General features: G+C 48.5%; 1 protein-coding gene across 2 annotated transcripts in view; it reads right to left on the bottom strand.

Annotated features, from left to right (window-relative positions):
* Nucleotides 1-2,086: 2,086 nt before the first annotated feature.
* Nucleotides 2,087-13,150, bottom strand: part of roraa (RAR-related orphan receptor A, paralog a) — a 186,438-nt gene continuing 175,374 nt past the window's right edge. For both annotated transcript variants that reach the window (XM_035523641.1, XM_035523642.1), the window contains 9 exons: nucleotides 12,007-12,092; nucleotides 10,391-10,532; nucleotides 7,643-8,038; nucleotides 6,639-6,760; nucleotides 5,644-5,776; nucleotides 4,835-4,942; nucleotides 3,680-3,790; nucleotides 3,190-3,302; nucleotides 2,087-2,530 (listed from right to left, as the gene is read on the bottom strand). In XM_035523641.1, the coding sequence (XP_035379534.1) occupies nucleotides 2,366-2,530; nucleotides 3,190-3,302; nucleotides 3,680-3,790; nucleotides 4,835-4,942; nucleotides 5,644-5,776; nucleotides 6,639-6,760; nucleotides 7,643-8,038; nucleotides 10,391-10,532; nucleotides 12,007-12,092 (1,376 nt within the window). In that variant the 3' untranslated portion in view covers nucleotides 2,087-2,365. The remainder of the gene's footprint in view (nucleotides 2,531-3,189; nucleotides 3,303-3,679; nucleotides 3,791-4,834; nucleotides 4,943-5,643; nucleotides 5,777-6,638; nucleotides 6,761-7,642; nucleotides 8,039-10,390; nucleotides 10,533-12,006; nucleotides 12,093-13,150) is intronic.

Here is a 13,150-nt window from a genome sequence, read left to right on the forward strand (position 1 = left end):
GCATGTGACGACGCGCTGACCATTTTTGAGAAGAAGATTCCCCATGGGTTTGGAAGGCTTAAACAATTGCCCTGCTGGTCTCGGTGTTCCAGCTCAGTGAGAAGCTCGGGAGAGGAACGCTGTGTCTCAGCCCTAGGACTGTCAGTGAGGTTCCGCTATATGTGATTATAAATGAGGTGAAATACCTATTTTAGTAAGGCATGGGCTGAAAAATAGCAAACCTATCCTTTAACCCATTGGTAAAATATCTTTGAAGATACTGACATGAGCTGTAATGTGGACTGTGCACCACTAGATGGCACCATTTGATAGTGCATGTCTTGGACCAGGGGTGTCAGGAAACAAGTTAAATTTTCCATTTTAAACCCTGTGCCTGCCATCTATAGGTTTCTGGAATTTATTTTGAACAAAGAATGTGCTTGGCATTTGTCCTTAAATACATGCTAAGCATGAGTGGAGAAAAAAAAAAAATTATATATATATATATATATATATATATATATATATTATATATATAATTTTTTATCCCCCCCCCCCCCCCCGGTGTTTTTATTGTGAGAGGGATGTTAGCAACTACTTTAGGTTCAATTCACAATTTTCTCTATTTATATCGGTTTCAGACAAATAATACCTGGTTAAGTGGATAAATGGTGAGTACTGGCAGTGATATTCTTCCTCACAATTATGCAGCTCAGCACGAGTGGAAATATCAAAACACAGATACATAAAGATGCTGACCAAGGATCAGAAAAAACCCTGTTCGCACATCCTGTAGCCTGCGAGTGTTCAAACAGAACTAACGTGAAAACTGCTTTGCAGCTCACCATGCCTCTCTGTTAGCCTTTATCCAGCATCCACCTCGCCCTCACACACGCACTCGCACGCCCAGCGCTGTAGGAGCGTCGAACACGTAGCCTTTGCAACTCTGTGGTTTTCACTTGTATTTCTTTTTGCACATGCAACACATCACTAGGTAAATATACAAGTCTTAAATTAAAGAAAGGTGCAAATAAAAGTGCCTTATCAATTTCAACAATTAAGAATAGTCTAGCTACTAATATCATACATGTTATTTAAAATAGATTCTATAAACATTACTTTTTTGTATAGTAAGTACTTATGACCGTATACCCTGTAGCACATTAGAAATCAGGTGGAATGGACTCTTGCATTGTGGCGGTGCACTCAGTCACCTGTCCAGGCAAGGACTTAATAGCAGATGGCCTTACGTGATATCACTAAGCAACCATGATGAATGGAGTCTTCCACAGCTAAAAGTAATTTTGCGTTTTTTAAAAACTAGAATTACCAGAATTCTACTTATTTTTCCTTTTTTTTTTTAAATGTAATTTTTTCTTTTTTTTTTTTGACGATTGTCCTTAGAAAGTTGCCGCTTCGTGTCACCCCATGCCGACGGCTCCGCGTACCCCGATCTCTCTCTCTCTCTCTGCTTGCTTCTTTCCTCGCTGTGACGATCTCTTGCACCGCCCACCTGCAACGCGAGCAGTCGTCTTACCCGCAGGATTCCGAGCGGACACGTGCGTCCTGCAGGCCATGAGCCCATACCCCACTACAGTATGGACATATGGACGTCTCTGAAATCATAAGGGTTGTACCGAAAGGATTCGCTGGCTTGTTTTAGTTCATATCTGAGTTATGCACTTTTTCCACAAATCAAACCCGAAGCGAAGCTCGCGCGCCACGTCCCAGGTTGTTGGCCTACTTTGCAAATAAGTCAATGTAAAGGTTTCAATAGGATGCCCTCTCCAGATTGTATTCCTGCTTGGTTGTTCTCCTTGCTGCTCATTGGGAATCACGATGAGACTGTTTTATGCGTGGGGACTTTGGGCTGAGGCAGGAAGAGAGAAGGAGAGAAAACAAGTCTCTTTATCTTCTTGGACTTTCCCCATGGCCCCTCCCAAACCCACCTGGGTCGAAAAGGAAGGGAGGAACTTTGCAAGTCCGGCCCTGAAATCAATGCCACCTTCACTTTAACCCCCTCCCGCCCAAATCAAAACAGCAACAATAACAAAAAAAAAAAAAAAAAATAATAATCCAGAAATAAAACCAAACCAAAACAAAAAACAAACAACAACAGCAAAAAAAAAAAAGCAAAAAAAAAGCAAAAAAAAACAAAAAAGCAAAAAAAGTGAGTTGTTTGTGCAGCAGGTTAGCTGTCCTGGTGTGTGTCTGTAAGCATGTATTGTGTATGTGTGTGTGCGCGAGCGTGTGTGTGTTTGTGTGGGCATGTGTTTGTGTACGCGTGTGTATGTGTGCAGGGCACTGGTAAAGTGTCTCAGATTCATGCTCGACATTCCCCGCGGCGCTGTCGACCCTCCGGGGCAGGGGCCAGGCGGCGGGCCCACTAGCCGTCCACGGGCATGGACTGCTCAAAGTCCGATCCAAAGAGCTCCTTGTACAGGGGGGGGAAGTGGGCACGCACAATGTCCGGGTATACTGCTTTGAAAGCAGTCAGCTTCTCTGTATGTCTGCTACACAGCGCTCGCAGGGTCGACACTTTGCATATCAACTGCAGGGCAGGGGAGAGGGAGAGAGAGAGAGGGGGGGGGGGGGATAAGGAATTGGAAGAGGGGACACAGACAGGTGTGTTATTGTGATTCATGAGGGGAGACTGGAGACGTAGATGGGAGGAAGAGGAGGGTAGTCTGACGCTGGCCCTGCTCCTTCATCCCTCTGGCAAGCCCGTGCCCTCTCACACACTCCGTATCCTGAAAGACTTCACAAAGACTGCGAGAGCACAGATGGGCCTGCAGGTTTATTTGCTAGCCAAGCTGTCAACTCATATATAGTTGTAGTAGATTAAACTACAAATTCATTCATTTCTAGGAAGAGTAGGAAGAAATATTACTGCCTCAGTTGGACGTGTACGACGCGTCTTTCTTCAAGCGATAATCAGCTAATGTTCAAATGACTGTGCTTTGCACCTGTCTTTGTGCTCTTGGTGCCCTTTCCACGGTTTTGGTGGTGTGAATGTGAGTGTGTATGAATTATGACTGCTGGACTCTCACGGGTTCCCTGTGTGCGCGCCCACACGCGCGTGTGTGTCCGTGCACGTACGGAACCACTGTAAGCATGGCACCCTCATGTATTTCTCATGTCTAATGGTGTAATGGAGTGAATGTGTGTGTGTGTGTGTGTGTGTGTGTGTGTTATTCATTCATTCATTACCTTTGTCAGTATGCCATCCTCTCTGTGGTTCTTCTGTAGGACATGTTGAAGAGCCAGCTGGATCTTCTGTTGCAGTTTCTCTACCTTCACCTTCTCCTGGAGCCAAGAGCGGTCTGATCACACACACACACACGCGCGCGCACCCACACACAAGCAAACAAGCACACACCCGGAGACAACAAGCTCATGATGAAGAAGTCTGCTGCGCAAAACGGAGATGACGGAACAGCCCCGTGCGCAGGTGACGCGGCAGCACACCGGCCTCCCACCAGGGCTGCTCGAAATTGAAAAGACATCGTGTTTCTTTGAGACCTTCAGAGACAGAGACTGCACGAGGAGATTACCCTGACTGTGAGACATGGGGACTGTGAGACATCCCAAAGCCTGTGTGCGTGCGTGCGTGCGTGGAGGTTCTGAGCTCTGGTGTAGTGGGGACTGGGTTGCTCTGACTGCTTTAGAACTCTGTAGGGGCTGTTAGCTCGGCTCCTACCTGCAGACATCAACACAAATGCGGAGAAAAGGGCGAGCTCATCCTCAGACAGGTGCATAGTACACAAGTTTTTCCCGAACTCGAAGACAGAGCTGATCAAGTCGTCACAGCCTGCCGGGGGGGAGAGAAAGGTGTCAAGCAAACTCTTGATCTTTAGCATAGAAAATGTATACACACACACACACACACGCACACACACACACACAACAGTGTCTTCCATTCTACTACAGGTGTTTCTTCCTCATTTTGACCCTCACACTAATCCTGCTTTGGCAGATGAGTCCTGTTAAACAACTATGACTGGGGTCACTGACGAGACTTTTGGTAAAATCATAGAAAGGAGGGGTTCATGCGCACGCACACACACACACACACACACACACACACACGGTTGTCAAGGCAGAGGAGCAGAAGGAACATCTAGGCTGCTGCTCTCTCAAAGGCATGGAGGATGGAGACTGCCTTGTTTAGCGGGCCACCCGCGTTACACAGAATAAAAAACTACTGTTACTACATCACTGAGGAGGTCCACACCAGCGCACGCACAGAGATGCATTAATATAAACACAAAACACACACACACACACACACACACACACACACACACACTTTCCCTCCACTCTCCCTGCACATTTGTATTCATTCTGGCATTTACATAGCATCCTGCCTCCAAAGGCCTTTGTATGCACAGAAGGAACTAGAGTGGAAGGGCTTTCCTGAAGTCGCAGCATTCAAACCTAAATGTTATTTGCTTACACTGGAGAGATCCAGCGCTTGGTTTATGACTGTATGGATTGCCGGCTTGGTAAAGGTCTCACGAAATAAGCTAGGTTCAGTACGAGCTATGTCTCTGAACGCAGAAGTATTTGGACAGCTCACGGAGACGTCCTCCTTCAGCAGGAGAAGTAGGCCTGATGTACATGTAGGAGTCTGTCGGTCTGAGTTTGTGTGTGTTTGTGCTCGCGTCTGCTTGTGCATTTCAGGGAAGCTGTATCTGATCTGTCAGTCACGTAATTAAAGTGATGGTTTCTCGGTTCACTGCTACGTCTTTGTAGGAGAAAACACGAGAGAAGGTAAAAGCGTGAAGAAACAAAGCATAAATACCATGCATCAGAAAAAAGACACACAGAAATGCACTCAGCAGATTCCACCTACCTAATGACTTAAACACATCAGGGCCGGCGTACTTTCCATCAAAATAGACTGTGTTGTTTTGAGGGTCGAAGGCACGGCACATTCTGACAAACACCACCTCCAAAGAGCCTAGAAACGGGCACCAAACACCAGCATGAGATGTTAGCAACCCGAAATACTGTGGCAGGCAACGCTATGACTCATACTCTGTGCTGACTGGACCTGTAACGGACGAGGCTCTTTGACAACCCACAGATCCTTCCTTCTAGTTTATGACTCAACGGTTAAATGTGTGAATTTTGGCCACTTTCCCATCTAGATAAGGTCACTGTTTCTAAAACAGTGAACATGTAGACCACTAAAATCCTCTTAAGAAGAGGATTTCTATGTTGACTGCAGGCTCCCACTGTGTGTGTGTGTGTGTGTGTGTGTGTGTGTGTGACTCAGGCTGTGCCGTTGCGTTGCCGTCGTGAGTAATTCTGCATTTGCTGAGAACTGGATTAGGAGGTAAACACGGCATAATGAAAGCCATAACGAAGCTTTAGGGAGATGCCACTGGTTTAAAGCGTCACATCAGGCATGGGATCCATGTCAGCATGTCATTATTAATACTGGGATTTGGACTCGTGCAGTGGATAGCAGTTTCCTGTGGAATATTGGGCAATATACTGGGAATACTGAAGAATATATTGGGAGTAACAGGGAGTCCTAATTAGTTAGGTGCTACGTTCACACTTACCACATTTCTGCAGTTAAATCAGCTATGACCACAGTTACGAACGCAAAACTGGTCTGGAGTCAGTGCGACGGGCCGGTTCATGCCGCAGTACCTGCTTTGAGCAGCACGATCTGATCGTTCTGGCAGAGCTCCATGAAGCCGTCGATGCGCTTGGCGAACTCCACCACGTACTGGATGGCCTCTGTGATTTTAATGGCACACAGCTGCCACATGACTTCTCTGGGCTGGGGGAGGAGAACGCAAGCAGAGTTAACCGAGTCAGGGCGCCCCCTACACGCACGGAACCGCGTCTAATGTGGTCCGTGCACAAGCGGTTACCTGGACAGTGCTATAAATGACCTGAGGTCTGGTCTGTTCTAATCTACTCTGGCCGAGGTGTTTTTTGTGCGTGCAGGATTTTCAGATGGATAATCAGAAAAGCTGGTGGCAGATTAGCTGTTAGAGACAAACTGTTTCCTTTAAACAGATATACACAAGTTTACTGTCCTTAGCCAGATGAAACATGAAATACAAGTTAATCTGATGCCACATTGGGTAGGCCAGCTCACATGCAGGCCTGAATATTATAAGTAAAACTGTAAAAACAGTTTGGGGTGAAAGAGCGCTAGGTAACTGTAAACCCATTTCTCATAAGCGGATGCGGATGAACTTTGCAGAAACAAGCCCACGCATCATTAGCGTCAATGACACATTTCAGCAAGGTTTTTAAGAAGAGCGAAGGCCGACGCCACGGATGTCCTCTTCTGTTACAACCTGCCTGTATCTTATTTAATATATGACATGATGATATTAACATCAGCTCATCTTAGGCAACCGTGCTTTGAGAAGTCATTTTGAATAAATACATCTGAAATGAACTCCAAACACTCTGATTTCAAATCATACCAGCCTTTTCTAAGCTCAAGAGAGATGTTTATGAGCACGGGTAAAAGACCCCTGCGGTTGTTTATGGTATCAAGCATTTCAGCATCCTCTGAGCCCATCATGAAATCTCCTGCATTCTGAACGACCCGCGGGGTGCTGTGGGTGATGCTGGGTTCGGTTGGGATTGGGACTGTGCCGGTACAGGTGACTGTGGTGCGATACCTTGTTCTGGTAGCTCTCCGTCTCCTCCTGGAGGAAAGCCTGCCAGGTCATCTGCTGCAGCTCCTCTCTCAGATACTGACATGTCTCCATGTGGGACTTAGAGATGTTCTGGGCCAGATGCTCTGCAACAAGCATGCAGCGCCACGTCAGACACGCACGGTCACACACGTGCACACGCACACACATATGTTCGCGCACACATGGTCAGACACATATATGCACGCACAAACACACCCACACACACACACACACACACCCACACACACACACACACAAACACACCCCCTCCCACCCAAACAGTTCTACACTTTTTGTCCAAAGCATAGTGCATGACTTCCAATTCAGCAATCACTAGAGGCTGCTTTCAGTTGTGCAGAATGTTACTGTTTTAGCAAACACTTTTACCAGCGTTCTATAAAGAGACACAGCTTTTAGGCATGCATGTGTGTTACTGCTGTTTTGCCTTTAAATTTGATTTAGAGACTTGCTGAAATTTTCCTCTATTGCCTCTAGCACGAAGCCTATGGAACAGCAGAGAAGTAGAGAACCTCTGTGTGTGCGTGTGTGTGTGTGTGTGTGTGTGTGTGTGCGTGCACACGCACGCATGCTAGACAGAGCGAATGCACATCAACCACGGAAACAAAGGTCACATTTGCTTTCAATAAAAAAGAAGGGAAAAAAACACAAAGTATAAAAACTCAATCATGTTGAAAACACATCTGTTATAAGGAATCCCAGAGCACAAGGGGAACCTAAAAAAATGATTTCCCCCGACGTGTGCCCTGCTGTATCCTGATTGGCCCTAATTAATGGAAACTAATTACAAAAAAGAGGCACTTTTAATGAGTCTCAGAGATGAGTCTCCAACCTCCTGCTATTTTAAACCACCTTTGTGTCATTTGCCCCACGGTTGAGTTATCCCCCATCCCCATCACAGCATCACCCCAGCAACCATCTCGCGGTCCCTACTGCCTCGGCCGTATCCCTCCCACCTGGGTGCCCACCTAGCTCAGCCATGGAGACGGTGGGCGAGCTCTCGCCGTTGGTGAATGAGCAGTAGGGGAAGAAGCCCGAGCCGGGCGTGAAGTCGCAGATGGGCTCCGGCTTGATGCCGTTGATGTCCAGGCCGGACTGGTCGGGCGACGGCTGGATGTCCAGGTAGAAGCTGCTGACGCCCGAGTCGGGCTTGGCGCCGTCAGGCGTGTGGCCGTCCATGTAGCCGCTCAGGTCGTCGTGCAGCTCGGTGAGGCCGTTAGCGGAGAGGCCGTAGGTGGGCGTGAGCGGCTCGGCCTCACCCGGCTGCTGCTGGTGGTCTCTCTGCTGCTGCTGCAGCCGGTGCTTCTGCACCTCAGCGTACAAGCTGTCGCGCTGCTTCTTCGACATGCGCCCGAACTTCACCGCTGTGGGGGGGGTGGCAGAAAACACAAGCTCAGTCGCGCTGCCCTACCTCAGCGGCCGCGGGAGGCGTGTGCCGCGGGAGGGCAGGCAGCTCTGAGCGGTGGCACGGTCAGGCTGGGTGGGCCGCGTCACCAGGGTAACGGCTGCACCGTTAACTTCCCGCTGCCGCCGACCTGCGGACGGTGCGCTTGGCCGGGATGACTCATGGCGAACAAGACAAGGACAGGGCTTCCCCGCACGGAGCAGTGCAAGCCGACCGCACACACAGCGGAACGCAGCGTCCCAGCCCGACGGCGGGTGCGAGGGCACATTCGACCTGTGTGGGTGAAGCCCGGCCTTGTGGGGTTCACAGTGAGAACACTCAGCCAGAATTTGTTTCATTTCTGGACAACACTGGGCTGAATTCATAAAAGCTACTGCCACATTTAATGTGATGTTAACAGCAAACATCGGTAACGTTTCCTCATTCATAAATGCGGTCGGCTGGCGTATTTTAGTCAGTGTGTGATATACGGCATAACTGCATTTTGTCCTCATTTGCATATGACATCACGATTTATAATAGAACACCGCAATACAAAAAACACAACCTGAACCTGTCCAGCGTCAGATGTCCTGGGAAGAAGCCGATTTGAACTGGATGATGCTTGATCAGCTACAAAATTCTGCACATGCACCCATTTGGCCAACTGACAAATGTATTTAAAAGGCAGATTTTTTTTTGGTCTGTTTGGTGTGAGCATGAGGGCAAACTTTATAACCGCAAAAAGTAGGAGTACAGGAAGGTGACTTGTTTGAGCAGGATCTCGGAATGCCACAAACTTGCCATAAGAAATTCAAATTTAGGTGTTACAGAGGGAGAAACTGGAGACAGATATAGACTGTGAAGAGATACAATTTTGCTCCTCTGCCATGACTTACTGAAGTCCTCAGCTCAGAGCAACCACGTGTCTTGGTAAAAGTTACAAATGTGTCACATTTTTATGTGACTGGCAGGTTTCAATGTACCGTTCATCTCATGACTGGAGTTAGTCACGTTCTTTGTGCGAGTCCTTAACATGCATGGCCTCATTTACATGTTGATTTTGAGTGGCTTTCACCTAGAGTACAGGTGAAGCTAGCACAACGGGAAGTTGACATTAGTACACTAATCATCACCATGGTGGAGTTATGAATAGAAATTAAATACCACGTCCCACATTTTGCGTGGCGTACCGCATGTCAGATTTTATGCATCTTGCCCATTAGATCTCTGAGCTTCTGTGTATGTATGGGACTTGATGACATTAGGCAAGTTTAGCTCTGGTGGCAGGTCTGAGATCTTAGTGGTGAGAGTAAGTGTGTGTGTGTTTCAGTCTGTGAGCTTGGACTGGAGTCTGTGAGCCTGGGTTTGGGTTTGTAGCTGTGGGGAAGAAGTGATAAAGGACCCAGTGAAAGGGACTGACTATGTCATGAAGAACAAAAACAGAGTGTGGCGCGTGCATGCATGTGTGTGAGACAGAAGGAGCAAGGCAGATGGAGGCCAGTGAGCTTGTGTCTGAGTGAAGTCAGAAGTCACCTTGCCTGTCCTGGTTGTGTGTGAGAGAGCAGCCCAGCAGACTCTGATGGCCTGATTACTGCTGCATGTTATGGGTCACAGTCACTCAGCCCAGCTAGAGGCACTGCAGGGGGCTTCCACACACACACACACACACACACACACACACACACACACACACACACACACACACACACTCCCTCTCTCTCTCACTCACCTGTGCTCCTGTGAACACTGCTCACCTGCATTGGCGCTAATGAGCTTTCCTAATGACAATCATTTCATAAAAGCTACTCGCCGTCAGACTCTTTCCACCCAAAGCTGAACCTGCCCTGAAGTCCATGACAAGGCCTAACTCAGGAAATCTCTGCCCTGGACAGTGACTGGTGTGGAGAAAAGCAACATTTTCTCTCCAACTGTACGTCTAATACAGCCAGACCATTATTTGATGAGACATCCCGCTTATAAGTGGCCAAACTCCTCAGAGCATTTTAACTCCGACTAATACACAAATATGCATATGAATGTATGGACAACCGGAGCATTCAGACAACTAATCCGTGTCACAAGCCTTTGAACCTCTTTTAGAATAGACCTGCTTTGCATGCCTTTAACACTGAACACAATTTGCATAAAGGCCTTTAAGGCTTTTGTGTCTGCCCCCCAGGCTACTTCAAACTCACGATCACACGTTCCACCACACGGACTCTTCCAGCACACTTCGGCACGGCCTCGGACCCCTCCCTCCCGAGAGCGGGCACGTGCGCACCGCGGCGCCCACGCAGGTGCCCGGCCTGGTGCGCGCCCTGACACTCACCGTCCCGGGACATCCCCACGGCCAGACACTTCTGCAGTCGGCAGTGCTGACAGCGGTTTCGGCTGGTGCGGTCGATCAGGCAGTTCTTCTGACGCGGGCACGAGTATGCAGCATTGCTCTGCTGACTCCTCCTAAAGAAGCCCTGCAGGAGGGAGAGAGAGGGAGGCGAGAGAGAGAGAGAGGAGGGAAAGAGAAGAAGAGGTGGAGATGGGATGGAGGGACAGACAAAGAGGGAGAGAGAGTCGGCGTGGCTGATGACACACGGCTGCATGCTCCTCCGTACTGAAGATGTGCTCACGTGAACGGTCGGTTTGCAAAGCACAGAGGCAGGCTGCAGTCTAAACACAGGCAAACGCCCTGCGAACCCAGCTTCGGAACACACGGACGACCTCGCCGCTTTAATCGGGGAACATCCACTGCTAGAAAAGGTGATTAACTGTTGCACTGTACCACACACCACTGTTCGCATGTCTGTGTCGGTTAAAAAAAAAAACCCGGTGAGTTTGTGCGCGGCTAATGGAGTTGAATAACACCGGAGTAAAACCAGTGGGTGTTGAGAGACCCAGAGAGGGCGGGATCGAGAGAGAGACCTAGACCGAGAGAGACAGCGAGAGAGAGCTTGCGCACAGCCTCTCTGAGTGGATACCTCATCCCTTTTACTTAATGAATTGATTCCAGCACACCATTAACATCCTCCACTCCACTGCTCGATACACATATGTCTTAATTAGTTGCTCATTGGCTGTTTAATTTCAAGAAAACAGCTGACAGCTGCCAAGTTGCTTTCTAATGGCAGCCATTATGATAGCGGGGTAGGACTGCCGGTGACAAGCCCCACTCCTTAATAATGCTATGATTTATGGGCCAGAGTGGTGTGCTCGCACATATCATTAAATGCCTCTCTGCCTGAAGTCATTAGCAATCATTAAAGATACATTTCAGCAGTTTATTCTTTAGGCTTCTACGGCACTGGGAAGTGCACGAGGGCGCTGCTGAACAGGGAGTGTGTCTTTAATTTTAAAATAGCAGCGTCGGAGCCCAGCGTTTGTTCAGCTCCGCCTTCAGAATGCCCCAGTGACAGGCGGCAAACCACAGAACACAATAAGCATATAATTCCCTCTGCTGAGAGGATGGCAAACACCAAAAAGAGAGTCTCGGTTAGGGGAAAAGAAAAAAAAAAGCGCACACAAACACACACCAAAACCAAAACCCAGCATGGCAAACCAGCTAACGGCGCGCGGCGCTCATCGATGGTTTCATTGGCGAGAGTCGGCGGAGCTCTCCAGGAGAGTTGCGGCAGGAAAGCAAGGAGCAGCCGGCACTTTGTCCTAATAATCACGGCTCGGAGCGATAAAGTCGACGGAGCCCGTTCTGCCACGTTAATGATGATAAACGCACCGACGTTCACACCTCTGACGCGCCCACACTGCGCTCCCAGCATATATTCAAATATTGTTCTCGAACCGCACAACTGCGCGCAGCATTTCGCGTCTACTTTACCGGTGTACGTCTCCAACTTTTGTGTTGTTTTTACCTTCCTTCTTTTTTCCACGGGGCTGTTTTCGGCTTCACGCACGCAAACACACACGCGCACAGATATTTGTTTGGTTGCTTACCTTACACCCCTCACATGTTATCACACCGTAATGGATGCCTGATGATTTGTCTCCACAGATCTTGCAGGGAATAATTTCAATTTGAGCTGCGGAGAAGAAAGAGAAAGAGGGAAACAGTCAGGATTTTCTCGGCTGTCACCGGCTGCAGCACAACACCTCTGCCACGGCTGTGTGTCGCTACATGAAACGATTCTTGGCTTCAAACGCATCTGCTTCCCTGTCACACGGCAGAAGCCAAAACTGCACCACTTACACAGGAGGCCATCTTACCTCCGAACACAGCTCGCTATGAACCGCTGCAATAACAATGTCAGGCGCCAACATAAAAAACAAACAAGTAAAAACTCCAAAATACCCACATCATAAATGCCACCAGACCCTTTGGGGAGCTCTAGCAGACCGACGGCGGTTAGAGGAGTGGACTTTTTTCAGAAGTGAAAGGCACACTCCATGACTCCCTCGGAAGAGGAATCCTCTGCCACTAACGAGGTAGGACCCCACTGTGGTATGGATGCAACTCAGTAAAGAGAGCCATGCGATGCCCACATGTCTGTCATGCAAGCTGAGTGGAAGACCAGGGCAGTGGTAGCTCAGTGGTTAAGGTACTTGACGCTGCCAAGTTACCACTGTTGGGCCCCTGAGCAAAACCCTTAACCCTCAATTGCTCAAGTTGTACTCAGTCATAACTAAGTTGCTTTGGATAAAAGTGTCAGATAAATGTAAATGTAAGACCATGTTGGTTTCATGGAAACTACATCCTTCCTGTCCCCGCTGTGTTATAAAGCTACCAAATCAGACAAAAAAGTGTCAGTTTTGCATAATCGTAAAAAAAGTTAGTCTTGGGCTGAAACAGAACGGTTGTACCGACGTACAAGGCCAGGCGAGCGCACTTCCAGCATTTCGCCTCCACGGAAAACGTCAGTGTCGTTTGTCCCCCTCAGAAGACCTCTGCCGTCATGAGGAAACTCCGGAGCCTCTGGTCATAGAGGAAACACCTGGCCGTGCACATTCTTTGTGCGTAGGTGGATTACAGCAGCTTAAGTATGGCCCGTGCACTTTATTTTGAGGCAACAGAAAGCACTCCAGCCAGAGAGGAAGCTCCCCACAGCTGCTCTGCTGCCTCCAGACAAAGCCAGTAGGTCTG

The sequence above is a fragment of the Electrophorus electricus genome, chromosome 2 (genome assembly GCF_013358815.1).
Source record: "Electrophorus electricus isolate fEleEle1 chromosome 2, fEleEle1.pri, whole genome shotgun sequence".
NCBI lineage: Eukaryota > Metazoa > Chordata > Actinopteri > Gymnotiformes > Gymnotidae > Electrophorus > Electrophorus electricus.